Source organism: Rhinolophus ferrumequinum, chromosome 20 (assembly GCF_004115265.2).
Source record: "Rhinolophus ferrumequinum isolate MPI-CBG mRhiFer1 chromosome 20, mRhiFer1_v1.p, whole genome shotgun sequence".
In the NCBI taxonomy this organism is placed as follows: domain Eukaryota; kingdom Metazoa; phylum Chordata; class Mammalia; order Chiroptera; family Rhinolophidae; genus Rhinolophus; species Rhinolophus ferrumequinum.
Window position 1 is genome coordinate 18,316,391 of NC_046303.1, and position 24,971 is coordinate 18,341,361.

At 39.9% G+C, this 24,971-nt stretch overlaps 1 protein-coding gene across 3 annotated transcripts in view; it reads right to left on the reverse strand.

Moving 5' to 3' along the window:
- DNAH11 (dynein axonemal heavy chain 11) overlaps positions 1 to 24,971 on the reverse strand; it is a 294,793-nt gene that overhangs the window by 14,770 nt on the left and 255,052 nt on the right. For all 3 annotated transcript variants that reach the window (XM_033088403.1, XM_033088404.1, XM_033088405.1), the window contains 6 exons: positions 24,645 to 24,838; positions 23,315 to 23,463; positions 22,350 to 22,477; positions 16,961 to 17,188; positions 11,785 to 11,976; positions 6,879 to 6,998 (listed from right to left, as the gene is read on the reverse strand). In XM_033088403.1, coding sequence (XP_032944294.1) covers positions 6,879 to 6,998; positions 11,785 to 11,976; positions 16,961 to 17,188; positions 22,350 to 22,477; positions 23,315 to 23,463; positions 24,645 to 24,838 — 1,011 coding nt within the window. The remainder of the gene's footprint in view (positions 1 to 6,878; positions 6,999 to 11,784; positions 11,977 to 16,960; positions 17,189 to 22,349; positions 22,478 to 23,314; positions 23,464 to 24,644; positions 24,839 to 24,971) is intronic.

The window sequence follows — 24,971 nt, forward strand, 5'->3', positions numbered from 1 at the left end:
CACAATGCTATGCAGACAGCTGCGCCTCAGCAGTGTTCCACGGCCCTTTCCTGAGTGATCATTCTGCTGTGTGGAGGGCACCAGGCTGACTCGGGACGAGTGCAAGGAGCACGTGAAGCCTAAGAAGACTTAGTGTGCAGCTTGCTTGGGGCGACATAACACATGCACACGCAGGGGATGAACGGGGGCTGAACCATCTACTGTGTAGTGGTCACCCTGTCACATGCTTCGGGTCATCGATTCTCCCACGCATTCACCCCCTTGCAGAGAGAAATCAAGACCATGTAACTTGCCTCCAGGAAGATGTTTGATTTTACCTTCCTTCCAACTCATTTTAGTATGACTCTGTACATTACCCTATGCTTTCCCACTGTACATACTTTCCACAGTACCGCTTCCAGTTATTTTACATAGGTTACACATATGAATTTGATAAACATACACAGTTAGATGTGCATTTATTGAAAAATATGTGTAAGTGTGTGTGTATAAGTCACATTTTATAAGGCAGTATAAAGTAAGAGTCAAACCAGTGGTACCTCCCCGTGATCTTGAGCTACTCAGGGCAGAATCTGTTGCTCGCCTCAAGAGCCGTAGACCCTGGGACAGTTGCTGGCATGTAACTGGTGCTCAGTACAGAGTTGCCTAATGAATGAAAGCCTGGAGTGATAAGGCCTCCCATCATGTCCACCCACTTCATGAGGCGGGGCTAGAGGGTAGACATTCCACGTGGAGGAAGGTTCTTAACAAAAGGCAGTGTGAGGAGCAATAGCAAACCTAAATATTAGACTGTAGCTCTTCACAAAGTAGCAAAAGCATTTATAGGCCTGAGACTCTGACCAGCCATAAATATAGACAGTCATTCAAGTGCTGATAATTTTCTAGTTCATGCAGCATACTCTCCGGTTTTTCTTTTCTGGTTGTTCTTTAGTTCCCAGAGGCCATTACATCTGTTTTAATTTCCCCCGTCTCTCTTGCTATAAATTCTGTCTATATGCAGTTTTAAATATATAGAGAGGGGATGTTACTTTTTCAAAAACTATCACCTAATGTAGTTATTGTATGCCGAGATTTCCTAAATCATTTTTCGAAACTGGGGTTCGTCTCTATAATTGTGTATGTGATGCCATCTGGCCCCTACACGCTGTTGCCCGGCGACAAAGTGAATATTCACACATTCTTATTCAATACTATGTATCGATCACCTAATATACCCACATAAGCCTTGGAAGTATAAAAGATTCATATGACCTAGTTCTCACGGAACTCTCAGTCTATCTAATGGGGACAAAATAAGTGACTTTCTACACAATCATGTCATCCGTGAGGGCAGTTAGTTCCTTCCTTCTCAAACCTGCAATCCCAGATTTCCTTGACAGTCTGTGCCCTTGGACATGAAGCTCAGTGCCTCAGTCTGTCATGCGCAGTCTGTCAATTCCAAAAGGCATTTTAAACATCTGCGTCAGCATTTCTATTTCAATTTGGGGCTGGTAGGAGTTTCAAGTTCAGTCTTTCATATTGCCAGAAACAGAAAGCTTGACCCAAGGAATATTAGAAAGAGCAACCTGGACTATCTCACCACCAATGTCTATTAGCTTGGTTTGTTTTTCATTATTTATTCACGTTTTCTATCATTTCATATTTATGTATAAGAATAATCAAAACTGGTGAAATCAAAATTTCACTTGACTCAGGGCGACCAAAAGAAAACTGAAGGATATTCAGACTCATCTGATTAGTCTCTGATAGATAAATTCGCCAAAATAACAATATGGGCAGAAAATATGCATAATAAAACCAAAAGTGGAATAAACACAACCGAACCAAACTTTATTCCCTATAAACAAGGACTTGGGTCTTCTTTGTTAGTGCTCACTAGATGAAAGGAATTTAAAGAGCCACAGTGAAATTGTCCTTCAATAGAAACAAGAAGATAAAAACAATTTCAAGCAAAGAAATTAACCAAAAAGTGGAACCACTTAAAAGTGTTAAAACACTGCGGGGATTGGATGTTTGAGTGCCTGTTCATATAATGCCAGTGGGACTGCAAATGGTCCCTGCTTTCTGGAAGGACAATTAGGCAGTCTTTAAAAACATGGGAAGAGTGCCTTTTATATGTTCAGCAATGAGAAAAGCCGAGGACAGCAGCAAACTCCGAGAAAAGGGCTTAAGGTTTACAGCTAGACAGACCTACCTGGTTCCGTTCCCATCCCTGAATGGTTTGGAGGCCTTAAAAAGTGACAGTTTATCATGGTTTCAATCTCTTTGTCAGTAAAATGAGGCTCCCACTAGCAATCTAATGAGTGTGGCTGTGAGAATGCAATGACCAGCTATGCAGACATCTAGGCACATAGCAAGCTTTTGTAAATGTTACTTTTGTTCTTCCCTATGTCCTAGGAGCAGACACGATTATTTCAAGTACATCTTGATTTTCTGGAAAGGAATAGACACCCTAGGAAATGGCCGACTATAAATTCCCACTATGATGTCAAACAAGTAAAGTTTGAAAAGTAAGGATTGGTTCATCCAGGGACGTGTGTTCTCCTTCTCCTTCAAGAAAACTGTAAAGATTTCAAGGTACTCAAGGAACTATGTGACCCTCAGTTCTCCCTTCCCACTCAAGAGCTTTTACGAAAACCTGCACTTTGCTGGTGGAGCCAGAGCTGTAAAGATCTCTGCACGGTGGCCACCTATCTCGTGTTTGTGGGAGGGCTGTTTGAAAATGTCACTGTTATGCCTCAAAGATATTTCTACAAACAAGATACACACATGGACAATAAGCACAGGAAAAGATGCTCCACGTCACTAGTCTTTCGGGAAATGCAATGTGATAGCACTTCACACCCACCTGGATGGCTGAAATAAAAAATATGGACAATAAAAGCGTTGGCAAGATGTGGAGACAATCAGGCCCTCCTACACTGCTGGTGGGAATAGAAAGTGGTGCGGCTACTTTGGGAAAACAATTTGGGAGTTCCTTAAAATGTTAAACACAGAGTTACCATATGATCTGACACTATTACTCCTCGGTATATACCCAAGGGAAACGGAAATATATGTCGACACAAACACTTGTACGTGAATGTTCACAGCAGTATTGGGTATTCATAACACCCAAAAAGTGGAAACAATCGAAATGTCCATCAACTGATGAATGGATACACGAAATGTAGTGTGCCCATACAATGGAATATTATTTGGCCATAAAAAAGGAACTACTTATATAAGCTATAACATGGATGAACCCTGAAAACATTATGCTAAGTGAAAGGTATCAGACACAAAAGGCCACTTATTGTATGATCCCATTTATATGAAATGTCCAGAATAGACAAATCTGTAGAGACAGACAGTAGATTAGTGGTTGCCTAGGGCTAGGGAGAGAGGGGTGGGGAGGGCAGGATGGTGACTGCTCATCTATACAGGGTTCCTTTCTGGGGGGATGAAAATGTTCTAAAATAGATGGTGGTCATGGCTGTACAACTGTGAATATACTGAAACCTTTGGATTATTCCATTTAAATTGGTACATTTTATGAGATTGTGAATTATTATCTCAATAAAGCTATTAAAAAAAAGAAAAGAAGGACCTGTGGAATCGTGCTCAAGGAGAATGAACTTCCACATCATGAAAAAATCATCAATTACTTGAACTTACCTTTGCAGAAATCAGTGCCAGGGACAATTATTAGAAACTGAGAAGGCCACATCCTGCCACTCTGCCGACTCTATAGGACTGCCGTCCTTTTTACAGTTTCCTTCCTGGTATTTAATAAAAGACTCCCCTCCTCCGCTGCCTCTCCAAGGAGCCTTGGTTTTGACAAGTAGCTCCCAGTGAGTCTAAACAAGTGCACTTGCCCTGGGCCTATGAGTAAAATATGCCATGGTCCCAAAGTGCTGTAAGGGATTTTCAGAACTTACCTGAGATTGAATTACATTATCTCGATGTCTTTAGAACTGGAAGGTGCATTAGTGAATTTCTAGACAATACCTTCATTTTACAAAAGAATAAACTGAGGCACAGGGAGGTCCTGCACAACGCTGAACCAGTTAGTGGCAGAACCGGAACTCCAACTCCTGGATTGTCCAGGGTTGTTCTTGGTGTCACCCTGTGCCACCCACCGTGCCCAATACAGACATAGGTCAGTGTTTGGGTGACTCATGCCCCAGTTACCACAAACAGATTAGCACTCCAGCGAACGCGGTGTGCTGCAGAGAAAAACCTGTGGGCTTTGGAGTGAGGCTGCGAGTTCAAATCCTGGCTTTGCTACTGAACAACCTCTCCGGTTTCCTTTTGATTACATGGGATAATAATGCCTAGTTTGCAGGTCTGCAGTGAGGGGAAGAAATAATACACATGAACGGTGTAGTACTGACCCCCGGCACTGAACAGGGATTTCATCAATGGTTTCCATTGTTAGCATCACAGATTCAAGAAAGTGTGTCAAGTATGACATATAAACTAGGCAAATGCATACTTCATAATAAAAATATTTCTCATTCAGTAAGCTTTTTGTCCCAACATTGCACCAATATTTAAACCTGACAACAAACCCATGGGTTGGGCCACTCTTGTTTTGCAGATGGTGAAACTGAGGCTCAGGTTCAGTGATAGGTCTAAAATCACACAGAAAACACAAGGAAGAATTGAATTTGAACCCAACCCCAAGCTTTTTTTTTTTTTTTTACTTCAAAGCCCAGCCCCTCTTGACTATTAGTCTCTATCATCAAAATAGATTTTTAATATAGAACTTTCAGGTGACCAGAGACCTTATTTTCTAAAAGTAATTGACTGTACTATTTGTTTAGCCTTGCCAAGCATGCCCCTTCCCTGAGAGAATGATCTCAATGATCCCTAACTTTGGCCAGAGAACCTCTAAGGCACATTGCTGTCCAAAACCCCTGACTGCAGACTCATTTATCCAACAACGAACACGCCCGTCTTCATGTCAGTGAAAGCACTCCAATTCCTTTCACGAGAGCAGCGGAGCTCTAAACCCCACATCACTAATGGGGTGCTTTCTGGTCGTGTTCCAATGCAACCAAAGATACCAATTTCCAAATCAGTGAACCAATGTGAGAAGTGGCAACAGGAGGACCTGCAGACGCTGAAGTGTTAGACCAAGTTCCTAACAACATAAACAGCATGAGCAGGAAACATCTGCATGGGAACGAAATAACGGGGGTTTTGCAGACTCTGCCACCAAGTCAGTAAGGGCTTTACCTTCCTTTGGTAAGTTGAACAGGTAGCACTGTCCGGTGTGGATGCAAGATTGCAAATGTAGTGTTTGGATCCTGAAAACCACACCAGATCTGCATGGGAAAGGCAGGTACCGACATTTCTAAAGGGCTAACACACACTCCAGGGCTGCCCCTCAGCTTCTATCATCTGTCTTTATTTTACAATTATTTGAATGGGAGTTCAGACTTGTGAAGGTTAATGGACTGTCTCGTTTGGCAACAGTAATTCGCTCCTTCTCCTCAGGCCAGAGCCAGAGAGGAAACATCAGCCCGAGCTTCTCACTCTGCCCCTGACCTCCACCATCATTCTGAGAAATCAGCCTCTGTAAAGGTCGCGCTTCAACACTGTTTAGCTTTCCCGTCGCCATGGTAACCTGCTCCCAGACCTCTTCTGAGGAGCGACTTCCAATTGTGTCAAATTGAAAGTGTCTTTCTGACCTGTGAAATTCTGCTCATTCAGAACTAAGACCAAGAGCCTCACAATCAAAAGAAACACTTAATGGTCACATGGCAGGAAAGTAGTTTTTTCCTGCATTGCCCCACAAATTGTTTAACGTTATTAAAAGTAGTAAAAAAATAATCTGTCCCAAATTTTCTATATTAGACTGCAATACAGCATGTTTTCTAACACGTGATCACATTACTTTTCAAAATAGACTCAGGGAAGGTGATCAGAACTATATAATGCTTTTATGAGATGAAGTCCTCAAGAAATTATAAACAGAAGGTTGTTCAAACTATATAAAAAAATGGCACTGCTCTAAACAGTTCTTTTGTCCAACTGGGAGTAGAGATGACATGGTGTAGGGTGCCCTGGGTTTCCAAAAAATAATCATGCAATGGCCATGAGTCTGGAAACCTTCTGAGAGAGAGAGAGTATCAAAAAAGTGTGGCCCCCACTTTCAGCTACTTTAATGTGGAAAACAAGATCTGAGTACTTTGGCCAAAAAACACAGCCCTGTTCCTGAACCACATGGGTGTTCAGTCTACACAGACATAGGGTTGGTAAGATGAGAAGTGGGTAAACGGTGCCTCCTGTCTTTAAATTCCAGCACAGGGGTGCTCTTCTCCTTCCTCAAAGAAGGAAGAACTGGTTTCTAAAGTCACTATGTTTTTCTTGAGCACGTTAGGAGTTAATGACTGAAATTTAGACGACTCCATGGCTTCTAAGACAGTGGAAAACTATAGATTTCACTAATTTCCCGAGTCCTCAAATTGAAATCAATACATCGATCTTCCAGCTAGAGCTCTTGCCCATGACAAACTGAGTGACCTGCGGCAAATCACTGTACTTCAGACTCTTTGTCTATAAAATGGGGTACCTGTCAGTTCTGCATACCTCACACAGTTATTCTGAAGGTCCAGAGGGTCAGGGCATGTCAGAATGCTTCACACCCATGCACAGATGTCCCCTGGGCTGTCTCATTAAAACACAGATTCTGATTCTATACGTCAGGGATGGGGCCTAAGACTCTGCATTTCGAACAGATTTCCAAACTCTCTTGAAGGTGGGTCAGAATATACTTACAAAAAGCCAAGACTCCTCAATATCATTTAAGAATTAGTTATGTAATAAAAAATTTTAAAATTCTCACCAGAATTTTCTCCTCAGCGAAGTGAATTTTAAAAGTGTCTTACCAGGGATGGATTCATGAATTCTTCTAAATACGCCCGACACAGTTTGCGATCCCACTCATCTGTGATGTGGCCTCCGTACATGATCTCACCAAAGAGAAAACGGAGGTCTTCCCATGGCACCTGGGGGAAAATCAAGCAAGTGTTCGCGTCCAGGCCCAGGGCATCTGCCTCAGGGGGCAGGCACATGGCTCTCTACATGCCCCTGAAACCCAATGCTCTCCCCAGCCCCCACCAGCAGGAACATTTAAAAGAGGTTTAGGCCCCATAGCTCAGGGCTTAGAGCGCTGGCCTTGTAAAAGACATTCAGAAATTGTCTAGGCTTCTGCATAGGATTTCTTGAGAGGATCGTTTCCAGTGTGTTTTAATACATTCAGTGAAAATTCACTACCAGTGAGATTTTTATGCAGATTTTAAAGCTAATTAGTCCTAGAATGTGTTATGCAGAGAAAGTTCGCACATTCACAATCTCATCCGGAAATCACTACAGGGTATTGGTTACCAGGGCCTTTGAGGTATGACATGTTTTTATGGTCTGATTTACATTAGGTCTTATGATCTGATTCAGGAAAAGCAAACCCATATAATTTGAATTCGGGGTATATTTAGAATTCCATCACCCTCCAAAAGTTCAGGCAAACAAATCCCTTTGCCACAAATTCATTTGAGGGCTCAGTTTATAGCATAACGGGCCTACCTAATTGTTTAAGCGATATAACTCATGACTACACCATGTTTTATTCAAGAAATCACTGTATCTCCTCTTTATTTGGCTTAGCAGAGTTGGAAGTCTCTCTTTGCTACCCTTTAGCTTCTTCTGGGTTTGCAAAACATGCCAGTTTGTGACGAAGCCTTTCTAGAAAGGAACTTTTATATCCTTGGGGGCAATATATTGCCTCCCAACAGTTCAAGTAAAAACTTAATTATAGCCTTCATTTGTTGCATGACGTGACAGAACAAGTAAAATTGCTTCAACTAGCCCAATGTACTTGTTACAAGTTTATTTGAATATGAATAAATGAACCTCAAATGTGTGTTTCTTTTAAGCTGGTTTGATATGAATGAAATATAAAAATGACTAGACTGCACTGTTCTCTCAACAACCCCATGGACTACCTTCTATATAGCTGAAATGGATTGGAAACAAAGACTTAATTTTATTTCCCTTTCTGATTACATTTAATTAATATGGATAGCAGGCACTATCCATACAGTATCTATCTCCCTCAAGATTTTGTTCTACCAAGGGTCTATCCTTCTTGATAACTGATTCTCTTTCCTCAAATCCAGAGCTCTGGTTTTGACAGACACCTTGAAAGGGTCATTTTGCCCAACCAAACTATGTGCCGATATTAACTTAATTCTCCAATCCTGGTAACTTGCTTTGTGATATTTAGCAAATGACTCAGGTCAAGACATCTGGGAGACAAGTGAATGAGTTAAAAACCTAAGGCTGTGCTGTTCTGAACACCAGTGGGAGAAGCAGCAGGACACAGCATGATTCAAATGGCCACCTGGTGCTGCTAAGACTCAGGAAGTGAGAGCTGGAGAGAAACACACATGTCAATTCCTCTCTCTTTTTCCCCTTCATTTCTACCTCAATCATGTACAAGACTCAGCTGAAATAGGATAATATTACTTGTCAGCCTCAGGAAACAGTTATGACGGGCTTGAATAAAAGTATTAAGTGGTCCATTTTATTTTCTACCCAGAACTATTACAACAATCAATTTTACGTGCAACACTTAAAACGTGCTAAGATCAACAGAAAATATTATTAATTAGAAGGATTAAAATATGCTTGAAGTATGAAGACTTTTTAATTTCATTGATTTAAAAGTTAGATATGGAATACTGGTCACCACATACCTTACTAAAGCCATTTATTTTGGATACCACTTATTTAAAATGTGTCTCTTGGGAGAACATACCCATGTTGTATACCAAGTGTATACATTCTGATAGCTGTCAAATCACCTTTGAAGCTTGAGAAAACTCTGACAACAAAAATTGTAACAATGGGGGCTTCTGGTCAAGATGGCAGAGTAGGTGAATGCTGTGCTTGCCTCCTTCCACAACCACATCAAAATTACAACTAAACTACGAAACAACCCTCACTGAGAAATGCCTAAAGTCTAGCTAAACAGCAGTCCTATAAGTAAGGATATATAGAAGAAGCCATGTTGAGACTGATAGGAAGGGCCGAGACAAGAATATCCCAAATGAAAGCATAGAACAAAACTCCAAAAAAAGCAGTAAACAAAATGGAGACAAGTAATCTACCAGATACGGAATTCAAAACAGTGGTTATAAAGATGCTCAATGATCTCAGTGAGTATTTCAACAAAGAAATAGGAAACATAAAAATGGAGATAGAAAATGTGAAAAAGAACCAGGCAGAAATGAAGACTACAATAACTGAAATGAAGAATACATTAGAGGGAGTCAACAGTAGATGAGATGAAACAGGGGATCAAATCAGTGACTTGGAAGATAAGGTAACAGAAAACATCTAATCAGAACAGCAAAAGGAAAAAAAAATCCCCCCCCACCAAAAAAAAAAAAAAAAAAAAGGAAAATAGTTTAAGGGGCCTCTGGGACAACATCAAGCATATCAACATTCACATCATAGGGATACCAGAAGGAGAAAAGAGAGAGCAAGGAATTGAAAACCTATATGAAGAAATAATGACTGAAAACTTCCCTAACCTGGTGAAAGAAACAGACATACAAGCCCAGGAAGTGCAAAGAATCCCAAACATGAAGAACCCAAAGAGGCCTGCACGGAGACACATCATAATTAAAATGCCAAAGGTTAAAGACAAAGAGAGGATCTTAAAAACAGCAAGAGAAAATCAATTAGTTACCTACAAGAGAGCTCCCATAAGACTGTCAGCTGATTTCTCAACAGAAACTTTGCAGAAGGGATTCGCATGAAATATTCAAAGTGATGAAAAGCAAGTATCCACAACCAAGATTACTCTACCCAGCAAAGCTATCGTTTAGAATCAGAGGACAGATTAAGAGTTTCTCAGACAACAAAAAGCTAAAAGAGTTCATCAAACCAGTATTACAAGAAATATTAAAGGGATTTCTTTAAGAAGAAGAAGAAAAAAATAATCAGAAATATGAATAATAAAATGGCAGTAACTACATATCTATCAACAATTACTTTAAATGTAAATGGATTAAATGCGCCAATCCAAAAACACAGGGTAGCTGAATAAGAAAAGAAGACCTTTACATGTGCTGCCTACAAGAGACTCATTTCATACTGAAAGACGCCTACAGACTGAAAGTAAAGGGTTGGAAAAAGATATTTCATGAAAATGAAAACAAATAAACAAACAAACTGGAGTAGCCATACTTATACCAGACAAAATAAACTTTAAAACAAAAGCTATAACAAGAGACAAAGAAGTATCCAGGAATTCCACTTTCAGGTATTTACCCGAAGACACCCAAAACACTAATGTGAAAAGACATACGCATCCATATGTTCATTGCAGCATTATTTACAGTAGGCATGATAAGGAAGCAATCTAAGTGTCCATCAATGGGTGAATGGATAAAGAAGAAGTGGTACATATGTACAATGGAATATTACTCAGGCATAAAAAGGAACGAAATCTTGCCATCTACAACAATATGGATGGACCTAGAGGGTATTGTGAAATAAGTCAGACAAAGACAAATGCCATCCAATTTCACTTATTTGTGGAATCAAAAACAAAACAAATTAAACAAACAAATAAAACAGAAACAAACTCATAGATATAGAGAATATTTTGATGGTTGTCAGATGGGAGGGGGTAGAGGGATTGGTTTGAAAGGGGAAGGAATTAAGAGGTACGAATTGGTTGTTACATGGGGATGGGGATGGAAAGTATAGCATGTAGAATGTAGTCATTAATTGTGTAATAACTATGCATGGTATCAGATGGATACTAGGTTTATTAAGTGATCACTTCGTAAGTTATATAAATATCTAATTACTATGTTGTACACCTGAAATTAATATAACATTGAATGTCAACTATAATAAAAAAAATTAAAACAAACAAAAAAATTCTAACAATCGTTACCAAAAGAACATAAAACAGCCACGTATCCATAGAAACATGAATGAGTTGTTTTAAAGGCCCTTTGTAGAAAGTGTGGCCTAGAGATAACACCTGGTTGGTTTTGGCAAAAATATCTCAAATTTAACTTAAAAGAAAAAATTCCTCTTATGAGGACTAAGCAAGAAAATCCTTATAAATGGTTCCTTTTTGAAATCCAATCACTGAGTTTATAAAAGTTTACACAAATGTTCTTGATGAAGCATTGGCATTCCCATCTGTAAAATACATTTTAGCTACGAAATAAAATCATTCATCTACCTTTAACTTCAAATCAAGGGGAACATTACTGAGAAAGTCACAACAAGGTGGCATCCTTAATACATAATAATGACATATGCAGGAAATGCACCATTATTTATACTTGTGACGTGCTGTAAATTGCTTCCATCATCAGGACTAATTGTAGTGATTATTAATGCAGTGTTATGAACTGTCAGAATTGCTGTATGTAATTACATTTGTGCAAATGCTTCATTACCTGCCTAATGAATCTGGCATATATGCACATGTAAACCACTGTTTTTGTTAACATAATGAAGGACATTTTTTTTTTGGCACTAAGCTACTGATGTTGAACTGCTTTGACCTATCTTACAAAGTTTGAGCATCCACTGCTAGAAAACCTTCGATTGGTTTATTTTCACACTTGGCAGAAGATGCATGTATAGTGTCAGCCATTTCAATAACAGCTCCAAAAGAGAAATGTGATCCGTTTTGATAGCGCTCAAAGAGTGACAAACTCCGTATACTCCTTGAGAAGAGGTTCTCTGACCACTGGCACGTACGTTAGGGTTTGCCTCTAAGTAGTTGTAGAGGACATTGGCACAAATGGTGAGGTCTCCAGGATTGAAAGGATAGCTGCGGCTCCAGCCCTGGGGGCCAAATCTCAGTCTCCCGGCAACACAGGCATGGAAATAGCACAGAGCAAAGAGGATGCTTTTAAACTCCTGCTCCTTGGAGCACATTTCAAGTGTATCCTAGGAGAAAAGAAAAACGTTTGATTATCCATCTGTACAGTTTCCAAGGGCAAGGGTCTGAGTTTTCAATAATCTTGTAAAGGACTTTGAGCGAGATCTAGGAGAGAAGTAACATGCCGTTTTCAGCATGGCTGCCTATCCCACGAGAGTATAACAGGAGACTATTTGGCATTTGACAGTCTGTTGATTTAAGAGGAATGCTTTCATTTTGTTTTAGTTATTCTTCTGAATGCTTCTAAGTTCACTAGAAAATGAGACAATTCATTTTGACTAGTAGTAATACAACTTGACACCATTTCTTTCTGCACAGTTTCCTTGTAAAATCTGGATGACAAAAGGACATCGTCTTAGTTTCCTCACTGTAAGCAGAATACTAGTTAACTCCAGTTCTCCTTTGCCCCTGGTTTCATAGTAATGCAGGTTATTTGGGCACATGGTCACCTATCAAAAGACAATTTCCCAGCCACTCTTGAAGCCAGATGTGCTATATAACCATATTTTTGCTGACAGAATTTGAGAAGTGATAGGTCTAACTTTATCATTTATTTAAAAGGAAATTGCTCTCCCTGGTTGTCACTCTTTTCCCTTTTCTGAAGGCTAGAAATGATAACAATTGGACAAGCATGGAAGCCATAGTTACGTATGGTAGAGGCACACATCAGCTTGGTGATGTGGCTGATCTCATGGAACAGAGCTGCCAATTATGTGTGAGAGAAATTACCTTGTTTGAAACACTATTATTTTGTGCTGACCCTTAACTAATACAATCACCATGACAAAAGGTTTCCTTCCAAAGATCTAGAAGGAAAAGTCATTGTTGAGATGACAGAATGGCATATGGAAAATATATGCCCTATAGACTAGATCTGTAGGATTTATTTGAAAACACAGAGAGAAAGTTCAGTCCTGGTATGCTATATTGATATGGTTATGGCCCCAACAGCCATGAAGTTAAACGGTAAAAAACAACCAACCCATCTATGGTGTGAAGACAGTACTTTACCCATCCTCAGATTAGGCAGTTCTGGGAGGCAAACAAGGAAAAGTCGAGGCCTATTCCTTTATCTGAGATTGGGCAGCAGAAGAAGATAAGGTCAAATCTGCACCTTCCTGCCTTGTCCTTTAAAAAGACCAAAGGATAACCAGTCTACATTTAAAATGGATCTGACAACTTGGGCCACCTACAAAGTATATGTAGCATCTTTTGGATGGGAGTTCAAATCTAGTCTCCCAGGGGGACTTCTGATAAAAGTTTAAACCAGAACTAGAATTGTTCTCTTGGTCCAAGACCAGAAGAGCTTTTTAGTTTCTTTCTGTATCAGTTTCATCAGAATCCAGGGCTACCACCAAATACAGTTCTAGAATTGGCCAGCCCAGATACAGTGCAGACCCAACTAAATCAGGAGGCCATTTCTAGGTAATTGATGGGGTTTTGAAATATACAATCACTAAAAATAACTTTTCAATAAAATTAAAAAAAATTTCCACAACTAAACGTCAATAAAAGGCAAGCTTGTGAAGGAGTGAAGGAAGAAAAGAGAAACCATATAACTGGAATTAATCTTGAGGATATAAAAACATATTATTTTTAAATGTAAAAAAGTTCTAGGAGACCAAATAGAAGTATCAAAATTTTAACGAGGAATTATGAACTAACAAGTCACCTAATACCTCCCTTAAAAAAAACAAAGGTACTACGACACTAAGTACATTAATTCCATCTATATTTCATATAACTGACTTAGTTTTATCCTCAGTTCTTAAAAAAAAAAAAAGACACAAGTCAATGCCCATTTCATTATGTCCTTTCTGATAATATAAATGCCACTGAAAGAAAATGTGAATCAGGAGTTCCTAAGAAAAAGTATGAGTCTACCTATCATCCCACATTTCAGGTCAGGTCAGCTGTATTTTTATAAACCAAGTCACAAGCAACTAAATATCAGAAAATGTACAAACAGCACTGTGAACAGGGAGCAAACATCGGCATGCACATAATAATGCTGATGCCAATGTTATATGCACAATGACCAATTATTTGTTTCTGCTGCAAATATTACAGAAAATTTATATTGTTATTTTAAAAACCTGGTATCTGGGTATGAAAGGAGCCCAAACAGTACTCCTTTATGACATCTTCAAGAGGCAGATCCTATTGAGCTGAAAGAGGCATAGGTAGGCAACATCCTACAATGGTTCTTTACATCATGGTCACTTAATGATCATATTTACATAAAAATTCTGGAAAGCTCAGGGTAATAAAAGACTAATATTAAATGAACTTTATTCTTATGAACACATGTGTCAAAGTTTGGATGTAAATTCTGATTTGGGGGGAAGGTTAAAAATACAAATTTAGTTGGATTTGAAAATTAAAGCATACAAAAAACAAAACAAAAAACACACCAACAGAATAGTTAACTTGCCTAGATCCCTTGGGTGATTTTCCCATCTGAGAAGGGCAACATGAGTGACTGGAACTCATTTCCCTAATCCAAATAAGTACCAAGGTAGATGGCATTCATCACCCTCTGTCCATGTCACAGGCTTCATCAAGGTAGCACCATGGCAACAACACAGAACACCCAGGATGACACAAGGAGATTTGAGGAAGGAGGAGGTTTGTGATAGAGACCAGTAAAATTGCCTGTTCTAAAATGTCTTCTTGCTGACTTTTAGCTGGGCATATGGCTGCCCAAGATAAATTTGCTTTTCCAGCCTCTCTTGCAGCTAGGTAATGCAATGTGACTAAGTTTGACTAATGGGATAAAAGAAGAAATATTATATATTAACTTGTAGGAAATGTCTTTAAAAGAAAGCAGTCATGTTCTCTTTGTCATCTTCTTTGTTCCTTCTTTCATCCTATTGTCGGGAACACAGATATGGAGGCTTCAACTCTCACAGCCACCTGAGACCATGGCAAGCCCAACCTAGAAATGATGGAATGGTAAACCATGAAGAAACTGGGTTGACAATTTTGTGGTGACACATATGAGCTCTGAGTGACCCACCTCCAGAAATCTCTGATGGTAGAAATACTTTTTAACCTTGCTTAAGTCACTATTGTTTTATACTTCTTTCATAAGTAGCCGATCATAATTCTAACTGAGAAAAGGGTGCTGGGAACCTATTCAGAGATAGCCAGGGAGCACAGGCTAATACCCGTCAATTCTATAATCTGAATAAAATCACATCTTGCTTTCTAACATAATGACAGGTCAGCACTCATAAAGGGCTCTGAAAAATTTTAGATTTTCTTTAGAGTTTCTATTTGTTTATTTGGTTTTGGCTAAAATAGGTTTGATGGGAAGTTTATTTAGTAAATCACTTTGATTATCTTCGCTTTTGCTACTTATGATCAAATTTAGTCTTATTATTTCAGGGGATCCTTTCCACTAGATAAGAAATAATATTACACCTTAAAGTTTTTAGATCCTTTCCAATAAATGTAGCCTTTGATTAATAAAAGTGGCTTTCCAGATAGCAGTTAAAAGAACTGATACCTGCATGCATAAACTAGAACAGGTTGTTTTTAACTGGGGAAGGAATTCATACATAGGCATTGGGAGTCTGCTTATCTCTATGATTATATGAAATGAATTTTCTAATATGCATTTTTCTAGGGAGCGTGTCTAAAGCTTTATCAGATTATCAGAGGCGTTCTTACAAAAAAAAAGCTGAAGGACAACTGGGCTGAAGCATATTTGTTCATGAAATGCTCACTTTTCACAAATAAAAAACATTGTTTTAAGGAGTTAGATAAATCCCACTTAAATGTATCAAATTCCTCTCTTGTACTTACTTTGAGAAAGAGCTTGAGACTGTCATGAACGGTCAGAAGTTATAAACTGAAGGATGATCAAAAATACAAATACAAGCCTGCTATAGTTCACAAAAAGCATACTGCAAATCAATTCAACCGGATTTTTTTGAGTGCCTTCTATTTACACAGCCTACTGTGTGTATATAGGCTACAAATTACTCAATTATTTAATTAAGTAATTAACTGTACTCTTCAAAACTATATTTTTAGGTAGCCAATTATTATAATTCCTTCATAACTATTATAATTTCTTCGTAATACTGGCCCAGAAGGTACTAGAGAAAAGTTAAGCATGTTGGCATGCTTCATAGAGAAATGATAACATTTCTAACACCAGATCGAATATTTATCACCAAATCATATGAATTTCCTTTAGGACTCATTCTGCTTTTCCTAATAAAAATTCTGTTTATCAAGGATTTCTTTTTTTTTAAGGAGGGTGCAGCTCACAGTGGCCCATGTGGGGACTGAACTGAGTACCTTGGTGTTTATCAGCACCATGCTCCAACCAGCTGAGCTAACTGGCTACCCCACATCAAGGATTTCTAAGAAAATAGAAAAAGGAATGGGAACTCAGAGAAATAGCAACAAAGGAAACTGAAAGGCTTGATTATGATACCCATAGATGTGATCATTTGGACAAGGAAAATAATGGTAATGGTGATATCATTATTTATGTACATATTAATTCACTTCTCTTTCATGTTGGAAAGAAACGAAAATACAATTAAGAAGTTAGTATGGATATAATCTGAAAATAAGTGTTTAAATTTACTAATATCAAAACCAGATTTAAAATATTAACTATTATACTGAAACTCTTCCTATGTCACTATTGTGATCGTCACTATTTTCCTCTTTCTGGGGTAAGAGACAGTCATCTGCCACACTTGTCTTCAATAAGCAGGTTCCTCAAAGTTCATTCTCCTTAAACACATGGCTGTAGTTTAAGGGTAAAACTTAAATATACTTTCTAGTCACTAGACTAGGGAATGACAGGGGCAATATTTTCTAGAGATTAAAACACACACCGCACACATACACATGGACCTCAAGATTTCACTTTACCCCTCTCTATGAGATGCGTGAGCAGATGACAGCCCCAGTCTTGTGAGAAAAACCTAAGTTTAGTGTCAGACCAGGCTTCTTTTGCTTTCTTACCTGATCAAAGTTGTAGAGAGCAGCACGTAAATTGGCCAGCATTCCTGTGGGGGGCTCATTAGTGATCTTAATGGAATTTTCCAGGAGTCCTTGAGGGATGGTATGTTTGCTTGGGGTAGGTGCAGTCTCGGCACTCATGAAAACCCTGTAATCTCTGTGGCTTCCTTGGCTGAATGTTTCAAGGAGTTTCTCCAAGGATCCTAGCCACTTGGCTACCAAATGGACATTCTGAAAGACAGTATGGCTTATAATTCCTGTGAAACACAAGTATATTACTTAAATTATAGGATTAGAATATGTTCCTATATCTGAATGTGGTGAAAACTCAGAGAACTATGATTTAAATTTTCCTTTATTGTCATATTAGGGGAACAAAACAAAATAGAATCGAACACTAACCACATTTAAGTGCTCCAAATCACCACAGGTAGTCTTCGTAAACCAAAATCCCCTTCCAACACACTTACCTATTTCCAACACCAAGCAAGCACTTCTGAGTTGCATGATACTTTTCTTTGTTACAGTTCAAACTCAATTACTGAGCCGTATATGGGTTAGTTTGTTCAAGTAGAAAAACCAAAGGCCAGAAATGTACCAGATTACCCACTGTTTTATTTCTGATAGAAACCTCCTCTTCTCAAACTCTGACTCATTAGAACATGGACTCAAAAGGATGTGAGAGATGGTGCAGCCACTATGGAAAACAGCATGGAAGTTCCTCAAAAAATTAAGAAGAGAATTACCACGTGACCTAGCAATCCATCTCCTGGGTATCTACCCCAAAAATCTGAAAACATTTATCTGTAAAGATATATGTAACCTGATGTTCACTGCAGCATTATTTACGGTGGCCAAGACATGGAAACAACCAAAGTGTCCTTCCATAATTGACTGGATAAAGAAGATGTGGTATATGTATATGCACAATGGAACACTACTCTGACATAAGAAAAGATAAAATACTGCCATTTGCAACAACATGGATGGATGTTAAGATTATTATGTGAAGCAAAATAAGTCAGATGACTTCACTCGTATATGGGATATAAAACAGAAAGCAACAAAGGAACAAACAAACAAAGAAACAAAAACTCATGGACACAGACAACAGTTTAGCAGTTACCAGTGGGTAAGGGCAGAGTTGGGGGTGGTAGAAGAGGAAAAAGGGGGTCACATATGTTGATTGAAGGAGAACTGACTCTGGATGGTGAGCACACAATGCAATATATACATGATGTATTATAGAAATGTACACTTGAAACCTATATAATTTTACTAACCAATATAACCCAAATAAATTTAATAATTAAAAAAAATGTTCAACATCTTCAGGCATTAGAAAAATGCAAATTAAAAACACAATGAGATATCCGATATACCTATCAGAATGGATAAAATGAAAAAATAGTGGTAACACCAAACATTAGTGAGGAGAAATTGGATCACTCATACATTGCTGGTGAAACTGTAAAATGGTACAGTCACCCTGGAAAATAGTTTGAAACTTCCTTTTAAAACTGAAAAATGGGTTTACCAGCAATTGCACCCTTAGGCATATAACCCAGAGAAATGAAAATGTGTTTTCATGCAGAAATTTGCATAGAAATGTTTGTAGCAGTTTTATTCATAATATCCCTAAACTGGAAACTATCCAGATGCCCTTCAAAGGGTGAATGGTTTGGCAAACTTAGGTACATTCAGATGGCACACTACTTAGCAATAGAAAGGAATGAACTAATGATACACATAAGAACTTGGATGAACCTCAAGAAAACTATGTTGAATGAAGAAAGTCAATAACCAAGGGACACATACTGCATGATTCCATTTACATAGCCTTATAAAGTAATATAATTGTAGAAATGGAGAACAGACTAGTGGTTGCCAGGAGTTAGAAATGGGAATTAGGGATGTGTAGGTGTGGCTATATAGGGGTAGCACAAGGGCGTCTTGGGTGACGGGACAGTTGAGTATCTTGAGGCTACGCACGTGATCAAATTGAGTAGAGCTATACACATACACACACTCAAATGAATGCATACATAACTGGTGAAATCTGAATAAATTCTGTGGTTTGTATCAATGTCAAACAAAAAAAAAAGGATGTGAGGAATGAAAGGCTAGCTGAAGAAGAATGCAAGCAATCTTTGTTAAGATATTCTATGCATTCCTGCCATGTTGTTTTTCTTAAACCCTAGAGCTGTCAGAAATCACACCAGAAACAAACGTCACCACCATTACTCTTTGATTTTGAGTTTTATGATTCATGAATTTGCACCTCCAATACTAAGCACCCACAGCGTATAGCTTGGTAGCTGGTGCTGGGAGAGAAGTAGAAAAGCCACATCTCACCTCTCCTTTGGAGAGGTCCTTGCTATAGTGATTAAAACATCAACCCCCAGGAGTAATGTCATTATTTCCAACAAAGAAAAACACTTAAGATGAGAACAGCTACAAAAATACAGAGAATGAAGCCAAACAGGGATGGGAATAGTAATGTAGGTATCTTCTTTTGATACAGTTCTGTTGTAAAACAACAACAACAACAACAACAACAACAACAACAACCACCAAAAAGACCTATGCCAATTCAGTTGTTCACATTATGAGGCTTTTTTCTCCTTGGCAGATACTGAACATTGGTAGGTGTCATGGGCTGAATTGTGTTCCCCCCAAATTCATGTGTTGAAGTCCTAACCCGCGTTACCTGAAAATGTGACTCTCTTTGGAATAGGGTCTTTAAAGAAATAAATGAAGCTAAATACAGTCATTAGAGTGGGCTTTAATCCAGTGTGACTGGTGTGCTTATCAGAGGAGATTAGGACACACAGACACAGAGGAAAGACCACGTGAAGACACACCTACAAACCAAACAGAGAGGCCTCAGAAGAAACCATTCTTGCTGACACCTTGAGCTGGGATTTCTAGCCTCCAGAACTATAAGAAATTAAATTTCTTTGGATTAAGCCACCCCATCTGTGATAGTTTGGCATGGCAACCCTGGCAAATTTGTACAGCAGGTTAGGACTCTCTCAGTTTCCTCCCCTACATGCTTGCTGCTAGATTATAATGAGACTTACTTTTCACACTTACCTGTGCCACACATACAAGCAAGCAAGAACAAAAACAACAATGAAACCTGTTTTGTAAGCTCAAATATGTCCTAATTCTCTATCTTATGGACTACAACAATACCTTACTTGAAAAATTTCCTTGAAACAAATGCAAACATCTTCTAGGCAGAGATTTTGGAATCAGTGGACAGACAGACCTCCAAGCAAGCCACCCCTGGACACAGGCGCCCTTGGGATCCAGCCTGGGAGCCATGTCTTGACGATGCTGGTTGTGTGACTGGCTAGATTCTCGCACCTACTTGTCCAAGGGCAGCAAGGCCTGTGCAACATCTTTAGCCAATCCACATATATTGAAAACCACCCATTTTGCCCATGAAAAATGATTTCTAAAACCCACTGTGTTAATTCACAAGCCACCTGATGGGGGTCTGAGATAAAGACAGGCTGCCAGCCTGATGCCTTTGTGATCGTTTTCTCTGGAGTGTGGGCTTTTGATAAAATGCTAGCTACACATCCCCAGAGGGACTATATCTGATCATAGCAACTGGCCATTGCAGAGTTTGGTGAAGAACTTACTAGCATGTGCATACATAACATAGGCCTATCCCAATACAATTGAATGTAAATCACAAACATGATAACAAGTTCCCATTAGACCGGTTTCATTCTTCCAAGTGTTGCGACTCTTTTAACTGTCTATTAAAGGGATACTGGAAACCTCCAGAAACTGGGACAGTCAAAAGCCTGGGATGGTCTCTCCTCCCCCATTATTTTTTGTGTGGGTATGTAGGGTGGGGAGTGGAGAGGAACCGCTCAACGGTTACATTCTAACCTACTAGCTTCTCACTAAGGATAGAAATCAAAGGACTAGAATAGATGTCCTAAAGCAGACCCTTCACGAAATAAGGTCTTTTGATATTTTTCTAACAGTGAAACTTAACAACTTGCATTTTGGGGGCAACTGGTAGCTTAGCATAGATTTAAAAATAACAAACATCTTACTTTGAACGCTACGTTCTTTTGAGGAGAACTGCACCCCTCCTAGGTTCTCACGAGTCTGAGTCGCTGGCATATGAGAACGCTCAGAGAACTCTTGTAGGAAGATTTCAGCATCTACCCAACGGTCTGAGAGACAACTGCTGTTTCTGAGAAAACCCACCACTATTACCCAACTGATTTTGTGAGCCTCAGATGGGGACACCAGCCCAAGTCACCTTACTACGGTCTCTGTTCAGGTCTCAGGTAAGCAGTAGGTAATTCCTCTCCCAGAAGGTTATGATCTGCTCAGATTATGTGCAGCTTCTTCATGAATCCAATTTTATTTCAAGCAGAAATGTAAAATGCATCAACCCTGGATAGTGGAGACACTGAGAGGCCAGTGCTGTACCTTTGTGTGAGGGTGGCAGCATGGGTAGTGGAAAGAATGTCGCTTGGTGCCAGAGAGCCCTGGACTCAAGTACCACCACCTCTGCCACTTTCCAGCTCTGTGGCCTTGAGGCTTTCCAGGGTACTTGTCTCATCTTTATAACGGGGGTGACAACATCTCCCCTTGAGGCTTTGCCGTATGATTAGAAATCATGCATCCTGCAAATTGCCTAGTAAAGAGTGTGGCACATAAATGAGAACCTTTAGGATCACTGTGCTGTGAATCAAATGGCTGTTCCCAGACCTGCTGAGACAACTGTCATGTCTTCCTACAGAAGGAGCCTGTCGGCAAGGCTACTAGGGGGCCCCTAAAGCTGGGCTGGGCTCCATTGGTTCCTGGGCTCTTGCTAGAATCCCCAGGCAAGGGAGCCACCTGGAGGACACTGGGCTGTAGAATCACAGACCCAGATAATGCTAGCCTGAAAAGGGATCAAAGGTTGGCTACTCTAATCTCCCTAATGTACAAACAAAGGGAATGGTACACACCTAGCCAGGGGCAGAATTAGAGTTGCAGAAGATAATATATAAAAACACTCTGAATTTTCAGGCACGATGCAGATGAGAACTATCACATCATCCATCGGAGCTGGCAGTCTGTACAAGCCTGTTTGTCCTCAAGCACCATTGGAGTATTCCAGCGATCTGTATGTCAGAAGAATGGTGGGACTCTCTCTAATGTTGTTAATTTTAAAGCACAATATTTAGAAAATCCCTCAAAAGATGATGCTATCCTTGTCAGCAGAGCCTCTTATCGCCTTTGAGCTGTCATTACTGCTGAGAATACTCCTTGGACTCCAAATCACCAGTTTTGTGTGAAAGGATCATTCCCGTTGGGTTGGGCAGCTCCCTTTGTTCATTCCTAGTGTTTTCCATGAAAACGTAATACTCACTTGGAGTATGACCCACTGTCCTTCTTGGGAAGCTTTCTCCAATGCCATTTCTGCCACCTTCTCCTGACCTTGTCCTAAAGACACATTGTGGAATTTTCCCGAGTCAATTGTAAACCCAAGCCTTTTGCCTGTGGGAGAATACAACACAGGGAGAGGAAAAGTGAATCAGAGAGAGGTGAGAAGAGTCCGGAATTTTGTGGTCCATTTGGTGGTCACCACGGCTACCTGCTAAGTCACGTTCCTGAAGAATCCACAGGAAACCTCTGGTTTCAACAAGCAGCATTTTGAGCTCTCCACAGCTGCTGCCTTGCAAGCATTAGCAAAGCCGGTGGAAATCATTTCCTCTGGTTTTATGGTAATGAAGCTTTTGACGTTTTGATAGATGGCAAGCATTGTTATTGAGCTTTATAAACTCTTGCAGGAGTAGCAAAGCATTTCCCTCATAAAAAGGAGCAACATGTGGCAGATATCGCATGCGTTTTTGACGGGAGCAGCTCACTGGGGAAACGCAGGAGCCTCTCACCTTGTGAGGCCACACTTGAATTGAGCACAGTCAGGTCACAGCTCTATTAACCTGGTATTGTCGGTGGTGCCGTGGGGAATAGTAATCCAAAGCACAAAGCGACAGTGCCTGGTACAATCAAATAGACTTGCTCTAATGACCATTATTTAGTCACAGGGGGCATTAGATTACATGAGCATGGAGAAAATTGCCCTCTGGCCCCGATATAGTCAAAAGGTAGAAAACAGGACAAAAGAAGCCTGCCTTATGCCAACAGAGGAATGGGCCATTGGAACATTTCTTCAGACTACAGTGTTATTAGCCTTACATTTTCCATACACTCAATCTCCAACAAATGGAGAAAAAAGAAACTAAGGTAACTGGGAACTGAAAGGAAGGGTGGGTGGGCCCTGGGCTAGAAGGAAGGTGGGAGGGCAGGCCAGCAAGCATCCTGGCCACTCACCAAGGGTCTCTAGGTCTTTGAGGGCATCGACCCCTGGAGACAAGATGAAGAACACCGGGGTGGCCGGGCTGCTTTCTTCAAACGCTTTAACTAAGTCCAATCTGGTCCTCTCCACATACTTTGCACCCAGTTTTTCCTCCACGAAATTCCTATAAAAAAGAATAATGCAAAAGACATAGCAGTGGTTCTGACTTTGCAAAGTGTCATAACTTGGATCAGCTTCCACCACAGGCACAGGGAGGAAGCAAGCCATGTTTTTCATGTGGGATGTTTTGTTAGAATGACAGTAAGAATCCAACTAGATTTATGCAGTAGTCTCAGTGAAATCCCTCTCTGCTTTAGAAGCTTTGAAAATCAGACGCCTATACTCTATTTTGGGGGGGCTGCTGAGACGCCCCTAAGTACCATCAGCTGCCTGCTTTGTATCCCCCAACCCCCCTGACAGACCCCTTATTACTTATTAACAGTTCATTAGATTTGCCACAATGCAATTTTCCAGCCTGCTGGGTTTCTCATGAATATACAAATGTTTTTGGGGGTGTTTCTAACACAGGGAAGCTCAATTAAGCAGGGGTTATTTTCCAGCAGCACTAGATTTAGCAGAAAGTAAGCAGGACTGAGCAGAATTAACTTGTAAAGTACGGTTCCGCAGAGGCATCTGCAAAGGGAAAACTGGCTAAACCAGACAAAGCCAAGGGAAAAAGCAGGGGCACGTGAATACTATTGGAGAAAGCGGAGGATCACAGGGAAGGAAGTCGAGAACACTTCGGTTAGTGAATTCCAATTAGAACACGACTGGTGTGAAGTAAGCCGTATATTACCATTTAGAAGCCAAAAGGGCAAAGAAAAAGGACACTTGAACCAAGATGTAGATGGGGCTTTCTGCTTTTAAATTGCATTGGTTGTAAAGTTATGGGACTATGAGTGTCTCCATGAAAGGAATTCATTTTTGTTTGACATGCAAAATCTTTGGAGCCAAAATGCCATCACTGAATAAAGGCGATGGACATTACATTTGGATAATGCATGCTCCTGGCCTCTGAACTCTGCTGACAGCCATCTCTCTTCCTAGAATATTGCCTTCAGTTCCGTCTCCCCTGCAGATTTCAGAATTAAGCTGTTCAGGAAGGATGCCCTGAGTTTGCCTCTAGACTAGCGCACTGTTTAGCATGTAGTAAATTTTAACAACAGTAGTGATCACAAGATCAAAATTTCAGCCGAATCACTCTCATCAACATGGACCGGAAATGCCTCCATCAGATTCTTCTAGTTTCCAAAACTAAGTTTTTTCTAGGTTAACTTGCATTTCTGAGAATGCTGACTGCCCCACCTGACAGCATATGTCATTCTGTCAGGGCGCATTGCTCTCAAAAGAATCAGCTTCTGTATTAAACTTTTCTTCTTCCATTCTTGTGGTAACTTTTCTTTTTCTGGACACTCGGATTCTACCCACTTCCTCCACTGCTTGGCAGATCCTTCCACATCTCGGTCTATGCCTCGGAATTCTTCCATGAGGGCTATTGCCTGTAATACAACAGGTGAACAGATAGGAATGGGGTGTTAAGACAGCTTAGTGTTTCAGATAAAGACTTGTTAAGGTATCGACGCCTGTGTAAACCAGTTGGGCTGGATACTCTTCATTTCCTCTCGAGATTGA